A 20,848-nucleotide genomic window follows, 5' to 3' on the forward strand; every position below is an offset into this window, starting at 1 on the left:
TGAACCCAATCGAACACCTATGGGGAATTCTGAAGAGACAAGTTGAGCATCACTCTCCAACCAGCATCCAGTCTCTAAAAGAGGTCATTCTTGAAGAATGGAAAAATATAGATGTTGCAAAATGTCGCCAACTTGTTTATTCTATGCCTAGAAGACTTGGTGCTGTCATTAAAAATCATGGAGGCCATACAAAGTACTAGATGTAGTTTTTTTGTTGTGGGGTGTACTCATTTTTGCATCACCATAATTTGAGTAAAACTGAAAAATGTGTAATCTAAGTTATATAATTAACCTTACTTTCATGTTAGAAGCTAAACAGATGTTATATTAAACTTAGTCTTGTCAACATTTTGGATTTTTTATTTGTGTTCATTGAGATATTGTTTAAAATGTTACTTTTCAAAGGGGGTGTACTCATTTACGCTGAGCACTGTACTCTACAATTACTATATGCATAAAATTAGCCAAGTTACAAACTAAGCAGTGCTTTAAAAGAATCATATATGGTACACAAACAACAGGCTTTGTGGCAGTGGGTCTGTACATGTAAACGGGCTGGAATGCGCTTCAGGACATGGGCTAGAGAAATGTACTTCATCAGATCATTCTCTGATCTATGGAAATTCTTCAAGTTTTTTGGGACAATATATCGCGTATCTTTTATGCTCAGTTTCTCAATGAATTACGGCTAAATGCCGCCACATCCGAAAGCCAGAGGGCGATCTTGCGCAGATTCTCCGAATATGGGACACAGAAGAACACGCGTATAGTTCAAGGAAATGCCAATGGTCATATTCTATCGCTGCTCTTCAAACCTTTTCAGGTATTTTCATGATAATAAAGTATATTTATAATGATGATGTTTGACGAGTGTTGCTTTTTCAAATGCACGTCATAAACGATTCAATCGCGTATTGATTTTAGATCAATCCGTACTTCCTACTGATCAAAGAGTCAGTTTACGGAAGAGCTGTGCATATAACACAGAATCGACTTAGACAGGTATAATTAGTGTGAATCGATATATATCACAGCCCTAACACAGACACATAAACAGCAGAATGGAGGTGCGGTGTCGTGGTGATTGATGGTTAGTGTTGTTCTCAAGCACTGAACTGAGGAGGACACAAAGACACCCTCCGGCCATTTCTCTGTGTATGTTCAGGATGTGTCTTACCTCGTGGTGTTTCGTAATGCAGACCAAATATCGCCTTTAGCTTAATTGCATCATATATTACACAGAAAATGGACACATAATGCAGATTAGATTAGCCTAAATCCTTTATATACGGTTTTCATGAGCATTTGTTCTTTTCTCCTTCTCTGTCCCTGTAGAAAGCTGTTATTGTATTGATTCTCGCGTCTCTGTCACCTCTACATCCCTCTCTGGATGTCTTCATGGGGCCTTTGTGCGCTGGTGCTGTGACGTATGTTCATTTGAGACGTAAGGTCATTGATCTGCTATGGGCGGCAGAGCCGGGCTGCTGCACATATGTGATTCACCACACAACACTAAACCCCTATTGGTTTTTTGCAAATTAAATGGCAGGGGCATCTGGTCCTGTGTTGTTTTGACCAGAGTGTGGTGACCGACTGACTGGTTGTTTGGTTAGACAGCAAGATTAAGGTGACTTTGATCACCAGTCAGGTGAAGTCTTGACGATTAGTGGCTTTTCACCAATAGAGTATGATGTCATCATGACATGATACTGCTGTCATACTATGTTATTAAAGCCTTTTATGTCGTTCTTGATTCATATGGAATGGAGCCTATTCATTAAATAAGGTCACCACCATGTTGTCAGGTTTATAGAGTAATTGTTCCGCCTCCAAGGGTCCAAGTTGGAGTCAAATCTGGATCATGTTTGTGATCATACTTCAAATTTAGGTCGCTATTGGAGACCTTACATTGACATGTGGTTGTTAGGGGTGTGACGAGACACTTATCCCACGAGACTGGGTTCACGAGACGAGATTTTTAGACTTTTTAAAAGAAATCATCAATGATGAAATACAGTGCCCTCCACTATTATTGGCACCCTTGGTATATATGAGCAAAGAAGGCTGTTAAAATAAATCTGCATTGTTTCTCGTTTTGATCTTTTATTAATAAAATTGACAAAATTCCAACATTTCATTGAAGGAAAACAATTTGAAGTACGGGCAATGTCACATTGTGAAAAAAGTCTTTCATACATGTTGGCCACAATTATTGACACCCTTGTATTTAATACACTCCGCAACCTCAATTTATAAGAAAAACAGCTCTGAGTGTTAGGGCTGTCACGATTATTAAATAATCGTCTTATCGCGATTGTTTGGCCTCATCGCGATGGTTTTTCAGATCATCGCAATTATTGCACATCTCTATAGAATACACTAGGGGGAGCTGTAGTGCCTGCATATTACATATTTTAGTGTATTTATTCTAACTAAAGCATTGTAATACTTGTAAAATGTACCACCACAACTAGGGGTGTAACGATACTTCGTATTACGATATTTTGCGATGCAAAAATGTTACGATGCGCATCGTAGATAGATGTGGATATTTTACGATAATTCTATTCGTTCAGCGGTCTAGACACTACCTACTCTGCGCCAGCGCGTCACGCGTGCTTTTTTAAAATAAACATACATGTGCATAGATATACAAATTTCAACCGCAGCTGCTGCATATTAGAAGCAATAGCAGTACTCAATTTCCAAAAGCCAATAAAAGATCGAATGACATGCTAAAAAACAAGTATGTGATTTGTATGATTGAAGAAATGTAATACAATTTATGTAATATGTCTTTTTGAAAGATTTTTCTCATTCATTACTGTCTCAAGCAAAGACAGCGCAGCTTCAAAGACACACGAGCCAATAGCGCTTGAGTGTGAGCTCTGTCAGAGCGTTTAATTGTTTGAATGTACTGAATGAACACGCCCTTCACTGAACTAATGAGTCAATTGAGTCAAAATGAGACTGAAAGAACTGCTACATGTCGTTCATCGTCTAATATTCTCTTTGTTACCACAATGCATATCCAGTAGTTACTCAACTTTTCTGAAAAATAAAGGTAATGACCTGGTTTAATTTAATTCCAAGGTAAAGTAAACTATGTCGAAACTACTAAAAATAGACTAAAACTATGATAAATTGGGATGACTAAAGCTAAATTGCATTTTAGTCAAAAGACTGACTAAAACTAAATCAAAATTTGCTGTCAAAATTGACACTGATCTTAATTCTAATTTCAGTTAAGCCTTAAAATGTGAAAATTCTTTATTAAGTTGTATGTGCAACAAAATAAGTTACTGAAAATGTTAATATTTTGAAAATAAATGTTATTTGAATTTCAGTTTCATTTTTGGATTTTGTTCAAAATATCGAGATGTGTGTCGTATCGTGAACCCAGCATCGAGTTATGTACCGAACCGTGAGATGAGTGTATCGTTACATCCCTAACCACAACACAATAAAAACTAAAGCATATACCATAAAAATAACCTGCAGTACAAATTAATATTATTTAAACTAATCTCAGTGTGAAAACCAGTCTACCAAAATTTCATTAACATAGAAGTAAAATTTTATTGTAGTCTTGTAAGTGAGAAAAAAACAGACTAGAAGCTTTTCTATGACTGATAGCATTTTCATGGTGGCTTCACTCCTGATCAATTTACTTAATTTGCAAGTATTTGGCGGTTGTATTGAAAAGCCTAAACCATAAATATATGATAAACCAATATTTTCCGATGTATTTCCAAGAAAAAAAACATGTTTTTTAATATTCAGAACAATATGGTCGTTTCAAAGCTGAATAAAAAATGTATGAGAATTAAACGTCAAAGCTCTAAAACAGACAATTAATCGTCATAATCGCAACGATTTACTAGACAACTAATCGTCAGGCAAATTTCATAATTGTGACAGACCTACTGAGTGTTTTCTATTCAGTCTGATGATGTTTGAGAATACATTGAGAGTCATCCCAGTCCATTTATCCATAAAGAATTTCTCCAGATCCCTCAAATGTTGGTGCTCCTTCTTCTTCAGTTCACCCACTCATTTTCTACAGTGTTCAGGGCAGGGAATTGGGATGGCTATGGCAGGATCTTGATTTTGTGTTCAGTCACCCATTTTTTGTTGATTTGGATGTGTGTTTTGAACCAATGTGCTGATGGAAGATGTAAACACGACCCATTATAATATTTCAATAAGTGCAAGTCAGGTTTTGATTTTAATATCTGTTGGTATTTGATATAATACATGATGCCATGTATCTGAACAAGATGTCCAGAACCTCTGGTATAAAAGCAGGTCCACAGCAATGAAGATCTGGTGGTATATTTAACTGTGGACATTGGGGCACTTTTTTATCACTGTATGCACCAAACCATGTATGGTGCATACCTGTATGCATCTTGTATTTTTACTTCCAAAAAATATCTTTTTCATTTCATATGGCCATAGACCCCAGTAGGGATGAACGATTATAGATTTTGTTGGTATGATTATTGTCTCAGGAATAATCACGGTTGCACGATTATGCCAATTATTATGCATTCATTAATTTCTACATTTTTTCTGGCCCTGCCTACATTTAATCTTGTCCTACCACAAAAAAGTAATAAATAAATAATATTGTCTAGTTATTTATTTGTTTTTATATCTGTTTTCTTAATAAATAAGGTTATAATACCCTAAGACTATTAGCCTAACTCATTTATATATATATATATATATATATATATATATATATTGACATGTCATATAGTCAAAGACAGTGAATCAGTAAGTATTAAAATTAGTACAAATGATCAAATTATAAGCAATAGCACAAATAAATGTAATAAAGCAAAAACACAAATTAAATTAACAGTGTTTTTCATGCGTTTCAAGTTGGTCTAACTATGGTTATCAGGTACAGAAACTGAATAAAGGAGTCAAATGTAAAACACTTCATATTCTTCACAGTATAAATGAAATATATATTAAAGTTATTAAAGTAAATCAGTCAGGAGTGGTGTGTGTTTTGTCTTCGTTTTTTGTTGTTTGATGAGCATTAAAACAGATATGTTTATTATGCTGCTGTCCCTTTAAGAGCTAGCGCGCACAGATCACATGTTTTTGTATCCCCACTGATTGCATTTGTAACAAACCATAATGGATTCAATTTAGCAACGTGATATAGAGCCCATTCGCTAAATAATGTACACATCCTATGAGCCGTCCTCGACGCGACGCTCGTCCGGTGTGTGACTCTACACTGCGTTCCAAATTATTATGCAAATTGGATTTAAGTGTCGTAAACATTTAATTTTATATTGTTCAATTAAACTTATGGATGGTATTGTGTCTCAGTGCTCTTTGGATCACTGAAATCAATCTCAGACACCTGTGATAAGTAGTTTGCCAGGTGAGCCCAATTAAAGGAAAACTACTTAAGAAGGACGTTCCACATTATTAAGCAGGCCACAGGTTTCAAGCAATATGGGAAAGAAAAAGGATCTGTCTGCTGCCGAAAAGCGTCAAATAGTGCAATGTCTTGGACAAGGTATGAAAACATTAGATATTTCACGAAAACTTAAGCGAGATCATCGTACTGTGAAGAGATTTGTGGCTGATTCAGAGCACAGAAGGGTTCGTGCAGATAAAGGCAGAATGAGGAAGGTTTCTTCCAGACAAATTCATCGGATTAAGAGAGCAGCTGCAAAAATGCCATTGCAAAGCAGCAAACAGGTATTTGAAGCTGCTGGTGCCTCGGGAGTCCCGAAAACCTCAAGGTGTAGGATCCTCCAGATGCTTGCAGTTGTGCATAAACCTACTATTCGGCCACCCCTAACCAATGCTCACAAGCAGAAACGGTTGCAGTGGGCCCACACATACATGAAGACTAATTTTCAAACAGTCTTGTTTACTGATGAGTGCCGTGCAACCCTGGATGGTCCAGATGGATGGAGTAGTGGATGGTTGGTGGATGGCCACCATGTCCCAACAAGGCTGCGACGTCAGCAAGGAGGTGGCGGAGTCATGTTTTGGGCTGGAATCATGGGGAGACAGCTGGTGGGCCCCTTTAGGGTCCCTGAAGGTGTGAAAATGAACTCTGCAAGGTATGTAGAGTTTCTGACTGAGCACTTTCTTCCATGGTACAAAAAGAAGAACCATGCCTTCCGTAGCAAAATCATCTTCATGCATGACAATGCACCATCTCATGCTGCAAAGAATACCTCTGTGTCATTGGCTGCTATGGGCATAAAAGGAGAGAAACTCATGGTGTGGCCACCATCCTCCCCTGACCTCAACCCTATTGAGAACCTTTGGAGCATCCTCAAGCGAAAGATCTATGATGGTGGGAGGCAGTTAGCATCAAAACAGCAGCTCTGGGAGGCTATTCTGACATCCTGCAAAGAAATTCAATCAGAAACTATCCAAAAACTCACAAGTTCAATGGATGCAAGAATTGTGAAGGTGATATCAAAGAAGGGGTCCTATGTTAACATGTAACTTGCCCTGTTAGGATGTTTTTGATTGAAATAGCTTTTGATTTCAGTAAATATGACCTCCTAATGCTGCAAATTCAACAAATGACCATTTTCAGTTTTTTACAACCTATGAAATGTTTTCAAACTCTGTTGTGCATAATAATTTGGAACAGTGCATTTTGAGTTTTTCATTTTTTAAATAAATACTGTTGTCAGTGGGAGGTTTGTTCAATAAAATTCCAAATGTACCCTAACTGTTGATTACTTGAAAATTATACTGACTGTCATTTGCATCGACAAATTAGGAAAACCAGAGAAAGATATCATTTGCATAATAATTTGGAACGCAGTGTATTAACTAACAGGCGGCTTTGTTTGTTTACGTTGCACTGAAAGCTAAACTGTCACCGCTACAGCTTTGATTGTGAATGTACATAAGATTGGCTGTTTGGTCTCTCTGCCATGTTGTGTCGTGGCCTCCATGTCTCTGATAAGCACGGCTCTTTAAGATGGTGCAGCGCTGGTGTAACTTTGTTTTCGTTTTGTGCAAGTTGCAACAGTTCCGTTCCGTGCAACAGAAACACACGGTGTAACGGAGCCTTTGCGATTGGTTAACCGTGACGTTTTTAAGCGCGGTTAATAGTGAACCTCGGTAATCGCTGCATCCCTAGACTAGAGCTGTAATCGGGCCTTAAAAGTTAGGCCCGACAGTGCCCGAGCCCGACAGAATTCGGCCCGAGCCCGACAAGTACATTTTGATTGACAGCTTTTTAAAAGCCCGAACCCGTTTACAGCCCGACACTAGGCTATTCAAATGTGCGCACGCTCACAGCTTTTTGTCAAGAATGAGTCATTTATACATGTTTTAACATAATTTATTAATGACTAACGTAGGCTATAGGCCACTTGGATGTTGGAACAAAGAAATAAAATGAGTCCTCTGTAACAACGTAACATCTCACATATCCCACTGGCTCATTATTCTCATTATGCACATGGTCAAAACTTTTCCTCACCTCAGACTTTGCTTTAGTTGCTGGTGCAACCAAAACGTAATCGCCAGAGGCAAGCCTCCATTTCACCTCCTCAGCCAACCCGTTCTCACTCCCGACTCGTCACATATTTACGCTCGGTCAGCGCCCCACGGCGTCACTTTTGAACGCGCAGGGTACCCCTTTAGCGTTGTTTTTCGACGAACAGGGAACTGCGTTGCTGTTTTCTAAATGCTGCAGACCGAGATGCGTGCAATTATTAGCATTTCATAATTATTTATGGTTTTAATATTTTGTAGCACCTAACCTCACCCTAAACCTAACCCTAACCACTTCACAGCCATATAAAACACAACACGCGAATAAAAGTACAGTCACAGGTATTTATTACACAAACTGACCAAAAGCATTACAAAATTAAACAAACAACTTGTTTCGCATACCTTTTTGCACCAAAACCTCACGATAACATTACAATGGAGATGCCGTGCGTGTCCGTGAATACATGAACTCGACTGAGGCTCCCATTCAAAAGATAAACCGGAACAGCTAGATGCAGTCGGTTGCGGGAGCCAATACCGTTTCACGTTCAAAGCCAACGAAATGACGCGATCGGACACGAGACACGGGAAAGCCAATGGCATCGAAGCTGACGTAACTTCCTCTGGCGGCAAATTTTGAACGTCGTTCTTCACTGGATTTGAGATTTACGGCGGACGGTGATCGCTTTCGCATCTGTTCCTCATACAAATCGATCGTTTCGCGCTGGTACCCTTGGAATATCTGTATTTTTGAACGACATTGTGACTGCTTGTATTATGTGTTTTATATTACGATAAATAAACTGTTTTAAACATTCAATAAACATTACTTGCTCAAACTGTCTGAATAGTGTCATGTAAATGCAATTATCCTGCCTAAATTAAACCCCGAAACATCATCATTGCAAATTATATCTAATATACATTTTCATAATGATGGTGAAATTCGCGTGCCCTTCACGTCTGAAAAACGACGTCAAAGGAGTACCCTGCGCTTTCAAAAGTGATGCCGAAGGGCGCTGACCGAGTCGGGAGTGAGAATGTGTTGCAACCCTCAGCATCCATTTTTGCATCTTTGTCGCGCTAATCGGAACGCATCACATGACCGCTCATTTACCGCGCAAGCCCGAGCCCGTGTAAAATGATAGAAATTAAGCCCGAACCCGACCGGGCAAAGATCTTCAGCTCTACCCTAGACCCCAGTACTATTTGAAGTTCCAGTATGGCAGATTCATATGGTGGAGTTTAATTTTGCATGAGAGCAGAAGATTTGTTTCTTGAACGGTGTCCCAAACTACTTGTGGTGATGGAGGTGCTGTTTTCCTTTATTTTTATTTGATTTTTTCTGACACTAAAATTCAACTTTTTTCTGCAATTCTCCATCTGTGATCTTTGAAAAGTCTTTGGCCACACAAAATATTGTCTTTGCTGTGCATTATGACAATATAGACACACATTCTCTTTAAGGCAGATTTGCAACATATCCAGTAGTGCTGGGCGATATACCGGTTCATACCGAATACCGGTGTGTATTTTTGTTATGATATGAATTTTTCATTTGTATGTCGCTTAAACAACGTGCGGAACGAGGCGTGACACTGTTTCAGTCAAGTCCGTTTTCACTGTTGCACTGTGACCGGCCATTAACACAGAATGGGTCTTTCTACCCAGCACTGCTGTATCATCATTTTTCTATATAAACATGCGCTAAATGGAGGCGTTTGGATGTTCACGTGCGTCTCACGCATGAGCGGTAACGTTACATATTTGGTTCAAGCCGCAATGGGAGCGCGCACCGCGCTTGCTGAACAACAGATGACTGTAACACAGGTGTAGCAATTGCAAGTTTGCATTACATTATATTAATTACACTCACGAGCAAACATCTTCAAAAAGCGATAGTGTTCCCCTCATACCTGCTCAATATAAGCATGTAACATGATGTGTTTCTAGTTTTAAATGTTTCTCTGTATGCTATGATGAGGATTGACAGGAAGGAAGATTGACAGCGTGATGCGATCGCTTTCCTCTCACATATCTAATTTAAAGGTGCAGTTTGTAACAATTTTGCAGTAAAATATCCGAAAACCACTAAGCTGGTGTTATATATTTTGTTCAGCTGAGTACTTACAATATCTCAAATGTTTCCAACTACTTGTAAATCGTGAGAAAATCGGCATTCTAAACAGTGACAGGGGGCTGTACAGTCGCCTGTCAATGTCGTCATATCCGCGTTCCCTTTTGTTACCGCCTTTACTGATGTAGAAACCGCATGACAACAGTGTCGTGGACAAATGCGGAACTAGCGTCTAGCAAGCCACTAGCTTGTTTCGAGCAGTCACTTATTTATGGACCACAATTATACTCAACAATTATAAAACTTTACCTCGTCTGCTAACATGATTTCTTGTTCCCGTCTGATTGATGGCCATCAGCAGTGGAGTTGATGACAACAGATCTCATCATTCAACACTCCTTCACAGCATCATCCAGCTACAGCATTGTTGTTGTTTTGATCGTGCACCCTCTAGCGGCGGTTTTTACAAACTCCACCTTTAAGCCTTTGTTTTATGATTAAAAAATCTGATTTCAGGATATCATGAAGCCATTGTGACTCTGTAAAACACAGCAGACATGACATTAGGGCTGTGCAAAAATATCGATACATGTAACTAGGGCTGCAGCTATTGATTATTTTAGTAATCGAGTATTCTACTAAATTTTCCATCGATTAATCGGGTATTCGGATAATAAATAATTTTTCTTTATTAAAGAGAAATACTAAATATACAAGAGATAATAATACAGGTCTCTTAAAATGAACAACTAATTTGTTTCCTTTTTAGAAAAAAAAAATTTTGTATTGCTGAAATTGCATACATTAATATCTGTGAAAACTAAACCCATTTAATACATTACATTGCCATATTACATTCGAAATGCAATATAATACAAATGTATAAATGTGACCCTGGATCACAAAACCAGTCTTAAGTAGCACGGGAACTTTTTCAGTAAAAGACAAAAATACATTGTGTGGGTCAAAATGATCGATTTTTCTTTTATGCCAAAAATCATTAGGGTATTAAGTAAAGATCATGTTCCATGAAGATATTTTGTAAATTTCCTACCTTAAATATATAAAAACTTTATTTTTGTGAGTGGATGGTCTGCCACAGTGCCCCTGATTAACAACTTCAAAGGCAATTTTCTCAATATTTTGATTTTTTTGTGCTCTCAGATTCCAGAGTTTTAAACGGTTGTATCTCAGCCAGATATTGTCCTATTTCTAACAACTCATAATCAATAGAAAGTTATTTATTCAGCTTCAGATTATGTAAAAATCTCAATTTCGAAAAATTGACCCATAAGACTGGTTTTGTTGTCCAGGGTCACATATTTTTTATTTTATAAATTATAATCAAATATCATATAAGAAATACTTTTAATAACCTAACTTTTCTTAATCTCAGGAATATCATTCTCTTCTCTTCTTCGCGCTGTTCCCTTCAGGGGTCGCGCGAATCATCTGCCCCATCTCCCACATCCTCTTCTCTCAGACCGACTACCTTCATGTCCTCCTTCACTACATCCATAAACCTCCTCTTTGGTCTTCCTCTTGGCCTCCTGCCTGGCAGCTCTAACCTCAGCATCCTTTTACCGATATATTCACTCTCCCTCCTCTGAACATGTCCAAACCATCTCAACCTGGCCTCTCTAACTTTGTCTCCAAAACATCTCACATGTGCTGTCCCTCTGATGTACTCATTCCTGATCCTATCCATCCTCGTCACTCCCAAAGAGAACCTCAACATCTTCAGCTCTGCTACCTCTAACTCTTCCTCCTGTCTTTTCTTCAGTGCAACTGTCTCCAAACCATACAACATCGCTGGTCTCACTACTGCCCTGTACACCTTTCCTTTCATTCTTGCTGGTACTCTTTTATCACACAACAGACCTGACACTTTTCTCCACCCATTCCAACCTGCCTGCACACGCTTCTTCACCTCTTTTCCACACTCCCCATTACTCTGGACTGTTGACCCTAAGTACTTAAATCCTGCACCTTCTTTACCTCTTCTCCCTGTAACCTCACTGTTCCACTTGAATCCCTCTCATTCACACACATGTATTTCTGTCTTGCTGCGACTAACCTTCATTCCTCTTCTCTCCAGAGCAAACCTCCACCTCTCTAGACTTTCCTCCACCTGCTCCCTGCTCTCACTACAGATCACAATATCATCCGCAAACATCATAGTCCATGGAGATTCCTGTCTGACCTCATCTGTCAGCCTGTCCATCACCACCGCAAACAAGAAGGGGCTCAGAGCCGATCCTTGATGCAGTCCCACCTTCACCGTGAACTCCTCTGTCACACCACCGCACACCTTACCACTGTCCTACTGCTCTCATACATATCCTGCACCACTCTAACATACTTCTCTGCCACTCCAGACCTCCTCATACAATACCACAGCTCCTCTCTTGGCACCCTGTCATACGCTTTCTCTAAATCTACAAAGACACAATGCAGCTCTTTCTGACCCTCTCTGTACTTCTCCATCAACCTTCTCAAAGCAAATATCGCATCTGTAGTGCTCTTTCTTGGCATGAAACCATACTGCTGCTCACAAATGCTCACTTCTCCCCTTAGCCTTGCTTCCACTACTCTTTCCCACAACTTCATTGTATGGCTCATCAGCTTAATACCTCTGTAGTTTCCACAACTCTGCACATCTCCCTTGTTCTTAAAAATCGGCACCAAAACATTTCTCCTCCATTCCTCAGGCATCCTCTCACTCTCTAAGACCTCGTTGAACAACCTAGTTAAAAACTCTACTGCCATCTCTCCTAGACACTTCCATACCTCCACTGGTATGTCATCCAGACCAACCGCCTTTCCTCTCTTCATCCTCTTCAAAGCTCTCCTAACTTCACCCTTGCTAATCCTTTCTACTTCCTGCTCAACAATATTTGCCTCTACTACTCTTCTCTCCCTGCCATTTTCCTCATTCATCAGTTCCTCAAAGTACTCCTTCCATCTTTCCCTCACCCTCCTGTCACCTGTTAACACATTTCCATCTCTATCTTTAATCACTCTAACCTGCTGCACATCCTTTCCATCTCTATCCCTCTGCCTCCCAACCGATACAAATCCCTCTCACCTTCTTACTATCTAACCTTGCATACATTCCTCATAAGCTTTCTGTTTGGCCTTTGCACCTCTATCTTAACCTCACGCTGCATCTCCCTATATTCCTGTCTACTTTCCTCGTCCTCTCACTGTCCCACTTCTTCCTAGCTAACCTCTTCCTCTGGATACTCTCCTGAACTTCCTCATTCCACCACCAAGTCTCCTTGTCTTCTTTCCTCCTTCCAGATGATACACCTAGCACCTTCCTACCTGTCTCCCTGATCACTTTGGCTGTAGTAGTCCAGTCATCTGGAAGCACCTCCTGCCACCTAAAGCCTGTCTCAACTCTCCCTGAAAACAACACGCACTCTTCCTTTTCCAACTTCCACCACTTTGTCTTCTGCTCTGCCTTTGCTCTCTTCATCTTCCTCACCACCAGAGTCATCTTACACACCACCATCCTATGCTGTCTAGCTACACTCTCTCCTACCACTACTTTGCAATCGCTAATCTCCATCAGATTACAGCGTCTACATAAAATATAGTCCACCTGTGTGCTCCTGCCACCACTCTTATATGTCACCCTGTGTTCCTGCCTCTTCTGAAAGTACGTGTTCACCACAGCCATCTCCATACTTTTAGCAAAGTCTACCAACCTCTGTCCTTCTGGGTTCCTTTCCTGAAGACCAAACCTGCCCATCACTTCCTCATCCCCACTATTCCCTTCACCAACATGTCCATTAAAGTCTGCGCCTATCACCACTCTCTCACCTCTGGGAACACTCTGCATCACTTCCTCAAACTCGCTCCAGAATCTGTCTTTCTCCTCTTGCTCACAACCTACTTGTGGAGCATAAGCACTGACAACATTCAACTTCACCCTTCAATTTCAGCTTCAGACTCATCAACCTATCTGACACTCTCTTTACCTCCAGAACATTCTTCACAAACTCCTCCTTCAGGATCATCCTACTCCATTTCTCTTCCTGTCCGCACCATGATAAAACAGTTTAAACCCCGCTCCAATGCTTCTAGCCTTGCTCCCTTTCCACCTGGTCTCCTGGACACACAGAATGTCGACTTTCCTCCTCTGCATCATATCTACCAGCTCTCTGCCTTTACCTGTCAACGTACCAACATTCAAAGTCCCTACTTTCAGTCGAAACTCCTGCCTTCCTCTTCTCTCTCTGCTACGGACACGCCTTCCTCCTCTAACACACCTTTCTCCTCTCCTTCTTCGACCAACAGTAGCCCAATTTCCACCAGTGCCCTGTAAGTCAACGGCACCGATGGCGGTCGTTGTTAACCCGGGCCCCGACCGATCCGGTATGGAAGTCATGTTAGTGATTCGCATATTTGATTTGGCAAAAGTTTTATGTCGGATGCCCTTCCTGACACAACCCTCTCTATTTATCCGGGCTTGGGACCGGCACAAAAAGTACACTGGCTTGTGACCTCCTGTGGCTAGATTTTTTTTTTACTATTTTTTACTATTTTTTTTTACTATCAAATAGTAATATATGTCCACATAAAATACCAAGTAAACCGGACTTTTATTTTGGCAGGTTGTCTGAAGACGCTTATTTTTTAGTATGTCTGTTTCTTCACTCAAACCATAAAATGTTCATGAAATAAACTCTCAGATCAACTGGAGTTGAAGTTCATGTCCTCATAAAGCGCAGACGCAGACAAATTCATGAGCATCACACGTGTAGCACATTAAACTGTGCAGTTTATTCACTCAAACACGCAGAACAGCCAGATGACATGAGTAAATAGCATGATTCGCCATCTACTCGTCCGCATCTAGTTTTATGCACTCAATGCAGCCGGACAACAAGTTTCACTGGCAAAATAGACTAAAACTAAGTAAAATAGCAGTTCACCATTTCAATAAACTATCACTTATTTATCAGCATGAGAAATACGTGTGAGCGTGTGAACAGAGTAAAATGCGTGTGTCTCACAGTGAATGCGTGAGACTTGAGAGCCCTGTAACATGAATAGAGTTTAGCGGGCTGTGCGTCAGTAATAACGGTCCGTGGGGAAACGCAGTGCTACGTGTGTACTGTAGTTAAATGGATTAAACAAAGCTTCGAAGGCAACATAAATTGCCTCGATGATTTTTTGTAATCGAATTACTCCAGTAACTCGAGGAATCGTTTCCAGCCCTACATGTAACTATCGCAAATTTTTTTTTTCCCGATAGTGTATCGATAGTGATACCTCTACTATAGATCATTTTTTTAAAAACATGTCATATACATACGGCCAAAAGTAAGTGGAAGCGAGCATGGTGAAAATATTAGATGTGTGGGTGTGCTTTGGTTTTCAAAATAAGTAATGGAATAATGAGTTCTATCAAATAATGCTGTTTGTAGGCTTTGCAAGTCATGACACAAGTCACTTGGCTACTGCAGTGCATTAGACAAAAAGTTTATTAAGAAAAGTAACAATGACATTTATTGTGCTTGATGTGACACCAGCACATTTACAGCACAGATGAAGCAGGGTTTTATACTGCCCATGTTCATTGTTTTAACTGTAATGCATCACAACAGCCAAGTGACTTGCGTGAGCCACCTTATTCCCCTGTGCTACCCACTTGAGGGGTGCAATCCACATTTTGAGAACCCAAACCTCTGATCTAAAGGTCCATGCATCGCACATCATGGCCACTCTGCAGAGGTAAGGGATGTTTTTACACTTATCCTTACAGAAAACCCCCAGTGGTGCACAGCATGTTGTATTTCTAGCTCTACTTTTTACATTTTCTATTTAAAGTATTGCAATATATCGCAAATGTGTATCGTACCAAAATACATAGCAATATATTGTATCATGACCCATCTATCGTGATATGTATCATATCGGGAGGCACTTGCCAATACACAGCCCTACGTTGTACTAAAGTGATAATGTACAAATTTGGCAGATCAAGAATGTATTTTTACACTGCATACGAAAGCAGCACGTTCGCGTTGCTCTCAGCACATTCAGAAAGGGCGTCTACAGCACCATGCCAAAGTCCGTTTAATGAAAGTCATGCCACTCTGCGGCCTTTCGGACAGCTATTTACGTCATAACGAGAGTGCCTCCAAGCGTTCTTATATTTTTCGCCATGCTCGCTTTCACTTACTTTTGGCCGTATGTACAGTGAGGGAAATAAGTATTTGATCCCCTGCTGATTTTGTAAGTTTGCCTACTTACAAACAAATGAAGGGTCTATAATTTTTATGGTGGGTTTATTTTAACTGATAGACACAGAATATTTAAAAAAATCAGGGGAAAAAAGTTATATAAAGGTTATAAATTGATTTGCATTTCAGTCAGTGAAATAAGTATTTGATCCCTGAGCAAAACATAACTTTGTACTTTGTGGAGAAACCCTTGTTGGCAAGCACAGAGGTCAGACATTTCTGATAGTTGGTCACCAGGTTTGCACATGTGTCAGGATACATTTAGTCCACTCCTCTGTCAATCTTTAAGGTTTCTTGGCTGTCGCTCAGCAAATTGGAGTTTTAGCCTCCTTCACAGAGGTTCTATAGGACTAGGGTCTAGAGACTGGCTAGGACATTTAATGTGCTTCTCCTTAAGCCACTCTTTGGTTGTCTTGGCAATATGTTTTGCTTCTTTGTCATGTTAAAGGAACATCCATGACCCATCTTCAGTGACCTAGTTAAGGGGAGGAAGTTCTCGTCCAAGATTTTACGGTACATGGGCCCGTCCCTCAGCCCCTCAATGTGGTGAAGTCATCCTGTATACCTGTAGCAGACAAAAAGCCCTAAAGCATAATGTTTCCAACACTCTGCTTCTCTGTAGGGATGGTGTTCTTGGGGTCATAGTCAGCATTTCTCTCCCTCCAAACACAGGAGTCCATTTTGGTCTCACAGCAGTGCCAGCACTTTCGCCAAAGCCTTTTCTGAATCATTTTGATGTTCATTGTCAAACTTAAGACGAGCCAGGCGGGCCTTCTTGGGCAGGAGGACCTTGCGGGTGCTTCAGGATGTCAGTCTATTGTGGCATAGCGTGTTACCAATGTTTTGCTTGCTAACTGTGTTCCCAACTGTCTTGAAATCATTAACAGGCTTCTTCCGTGTAGTTCTGGGCTGATCTTAACATTTCTCATGATCATCTTTACCCCATTGGGGAAATCTTGCAGGGAGCTCCAGAACAAGGGCATTTGATAGTTATTTTGTATATCTTCTATTTCCAAATAATCACACCAACAGTTGTCTCCTTCTCACCAAGCTTCTGTCTGTAGCCTATTTAAGGTTTGTGCAGGTCTTCAATCTTGTCGCTGACATCCTTTAAAACCTATTTGGTCTGGACCATGGTGGTGGAGAGGTTGAACTGGAAGATACAGATTCTGTTGGCAGGCATCTTTTATATACATAACAAGCTGATTTAGGAGTACTTTCTTAAAGTGACAGGACTAATCTGTGGTCCATATAGGCACATAACCAATCTGTGGAGCCAGAATTCTTGCTAGTTGGTAGGGGATCAAATACTTATTTCACTGACTGAAATGCAAATCAATTTATAACCTTTATATAACATTTTTTTCCCCTGATTTTTTTAAATATTCTGTGTCTATCAGTTAAAATAAACCCACCATAAAAATTATAGACCCTTCATTTGTTTGTAAGTAGGCAAACTTACAAAATCAGCAGGGGATCAAATACTTATTTCCCTCACTATATATGACATGATTAAAAAAAAATATATCGATAGTAGAGGTATCACTATCGAAAAAAAAAAAATTGCAATAGTTACATGTATCGATATTTTTGCACAGCCCTAGTACCATGGGCATACAATAAAGCCAGCGTCTGTTCGTCAGCATTGTACTTGACAACAGCACATTGCTTCTCGTGTTGCAGGCAGTCTCGCTTCACGGCCCGACCACCACTCGCTATTAGATATTGCTCGTGGGGATGAGTTTATCTATCTCAGCATACAGACAAACACGGACAGAGCCAGTTCATAGTGTAATTAAGCGCACGGAAAAATTTAAACGCAAACCGGAAAACCGCAATTCACTTACACGTATTGAACCGTGGAGGTCGTACCGAACGGTTCAATATTATATTGAGTATTGTGGCATCCCTAACTCACAAAAATGCTCCCAAATATATTTTGAGGTCACACGGGTTAAATTTATGGAGCATATGAGAGCCCAACACCCCATCATGTCAATTGCGTGAGGATATTGTTTTCTCGCAAGACCAGTCGGATCTCACGAGATCTCGTGCCACAAGATCTCGTGACACCCCTGGTGGTTGTATCCTGTTATGCATTAGTTTTCTACCAAAAAAATGAGCCAACAAAGTGGCTCCCCAATTATTCTTTTTAGTCCAGAGCCCTGAAGTTTGAATCAGGCTTGCAGCATTTCCCCACCATGTCCAGACTATATGTATTTGGCAAAAATGTGCTTTGAAGAATGAGCAGCATGACGGTTTAAGTCAAATTTCAATGATGGCAATATAGCGAGTGATAATAATGAGTTCATCACAGTTCACAAGGACATTGACTTCACACACATGCACACAGTAATGACCAAACTCAACTAACCTTCCTTTATTTTCTCTCTCTCTGCCTTGTTACCAGTGAATGGTAGTGTCTAGAAAGGGTATGTCCCTTCAGGAGAGAGGTGCCAATGTCCAACCGGCCTAATTCCAATCCAGGGGGGTCACTGCGCCGTTCACAGAGGAACACAGCCGCGGCCCAGCCACTAGACCACACGAACGCAGGAAGGTGAGTTTGCACAGGCAACCTGTCAAACGGTTTAACAAACAAAAATAAACAGTTTGGGTGTGTGGGCTACCCAGAAAACAGTGTATCTTTTTCTGTCTACAATAACAAGTATAACATTTTAAAGTGTCTGTATGCATGATGTCATATTAACATTTAGTCAGTAAGCGAGTCAGATGTTAAATCGGTAACATCTCTGATGGATTTAGCAAGTAATTCATGAAACTGACTCAGATTTAGGGTTGGGTACCGAAACCCGGTGCCATATTATGTATCCGGTATGTAACTGGACCGAATTAAAACGCAGATTTCGGTGCCACTTAAATTCTGACTGAGCCATTGATTGAGACATTTGCCCTCATTCACGTGAACGAAAGTCGGAAACTTCAGATAATACAAATCCAACACATCTCTTATACAATGGTTAAACGGATTGCGAATGATCTGTAATCCGCACGGATTGGAACTTGCATGAGCCGTGGATTCATCATAGTGACAGTTTTAACGCGCACACTTATCTCCCTCCATCCATCTCGGCGAGTTCAGCATGTGATCACAATAAAACTCTTGCGCGCGCGTTTAAAATCAATGAAGCGTGTGCTGCGTGCCGCAGAGCACTGTACCGCATTTGACAACAATCGAGACACAGCAGTGAAAGTGCTAAAACCTTATAGCATCTGTCAGTCTGATCTCTAGACATGCAGTCTGTCAAGCTTTTTACTCTGTCTGCATGTATAGGCATTAGGGATGTAACGATTCCCTCAGCTCACGATTCTGATCTCACGATGCGATTTAATCACAATATTTTTTTACAGAATGAGTTGGGGTAAACTTAAAATGAATAACTTCCCTTTTATTATTTCTCTAATGCTGCACAATTCTTTGTAAAATAAAAATATATTTTATGTCAAATAATAAAAAAGTTTTAAAACAAATTCCAAATCAAATAAAAAATGAATAATACAAAAGTCTCTTTAATATAAACAAACTAAGACTTTGTCTGTGCTTTTCCTTACTTTTCCTTTTTAAAAAATATCAGCATGTCCACGATTACAAAGTTTGCAGAAAAACAGCGGCCCCTGCTGTTTAAAACATGTACTGCGATTTTTATAACGTCTCGTCACATATTATAATCGATTTTCAACCGGCTCACGGTGAATGGTTACATCCTTAATAGGCATATAATTATACTTATTCATTATACATACTGTCTGTTTTTAAAATAATGTACATATAATGTAGCCAAGAGGTCTCTGTAAATGGACTTAATCTGTTGATATATTCAACGCATTTTCTGCCCATTTTAATACAACTATGGTGAGCATTTAGTTGTAGCTGGAGGGTAAACAAGGTAAACCGTAAACACTATAACATCGTTCTAGCAATGTTAGTGTCTAGCAGTGTTAGTGTACATGCTCATTTCACATTCACTTTAATTGTGAATTTGTTGTGTGTTTTTACTACTATTTTTAATTGAACATTTTGTTCTTTAATGTCATCCACTGGTGTTTTGTGGCTCTTTTTCAAAAGTATCAATTTAGGCACCATTTAAGCACCGGTACCATTTAAAAGTATCGATGTGGCACCGGTATCGGAAAAAAAAAAACGATACCCAACCCTACTCAGACTGAAAACTTGTCGCGATTCTCAAAGAATTTGAAATTATTGTATTATATATTGTGGTTTGATAAATTAAGATCCTTTGAGTACATTTGGAAAAAATACCTCCCATGATTTATGTTTAACAACAATCAATTTCAATATATTCAGTTTCATTTTAGTATATTGTTTAATATGTAGATGTTTTGTTGCTAGCTACTGTAGTCCTTATTGCGTTTTGTAATTGTTTCTATTCATTTCATGTCACCAGATGTTCCGTATTTATTTCATCTTACAAATTCACAAGGGTGAAATGCAATATTTTATCCATCCAGCTGTACATTTAGAAACAAGACAGGAAACGGACAAAGTGTATGTCTTTTTGCCTGGAGCCCTGATCCACAGATATTTGCTACTTACCTGTGTTTTTACCTTTAGTCTGGTCCTGTTTTCTGTAAATGCTTTGCAACTGCGTAGGCGATGCTGCAAAATGAATTCCTTTGGAGTAGTAATTTAGCATCCCAATTTGTGAGGATGCTTCCATCCTGTGTGAAATGTCTAGCCAGAAACTCGATTAGTGATTGTGTTGAATTAGGGAAGTGTTGAGTGTAGTGCTTCTGATGTAGCTAGTGTTTTGAGTTTGAGGTGTTCCTCTTGGACTCCCCATCCCACACTGCTCTCTGCTGTTTAATCTCCAACCTCTCCAGATTGCAGCCAGAGCAAGTAAACCAAAAAGCAAATTCCCCACCTGAAAGTAGAAGATCTAATTCTAAGGCATCCAAAGCCCCACCCAGCTCAGCCGCTGGCTCCGCCCGTGGCCACACCTCTCGAAGGTATCCCTTTTTCCTCGTCTTT

General features: G+C 39.9%; 1 protein-coding gene across 3 annotated transcripts in view; it reads left to right on the forward strand.

Moving 5' to 3' along the window:
- The window catches only part of trip12 (thyroid hormone receptor interactor 12), a 70,524-nt gene that overhangs the window by 23,622 nt on the left and 26,054 nt on the right, over positions 1-20,848 (forward strand). For 2 of the 3 annotated variants that reach the window (XM_057347411.1, XM_057347412.1), the window contains exons 2-3: positions 18,251-18,397; positions 20,701-20,826. In XM_057347411.1, coding sequence (XP_057203394.1) covers positions 18,300-18,397; positions 20,701-20,826 — 224 coding nt within the window. In that variant the 5' untranslated portion in view covers positions 18,251-18,299. The remainder of the gene's footprint in view (positions 1-18,250; positions 18,398-20,700; positions 20,827-20,848) is intronic. The other variant, XM_057347413.1, reaches the window with a different exon arrangement.

This window comes from Triplophysa rosa, linkage group LG12 (assembly GCF_024868665.1).
Source record: "Triplophysa rosa linkage group LG12, Trosa_1v2, whole genome shotgun sequence".
NCBI classification, from domain to species: Eukaryota; Metazoa; Chordata; class Actinopteri; order Cypriniformes; family Nemacheilidae; genus Triplophysa; species Triplophysa rosa.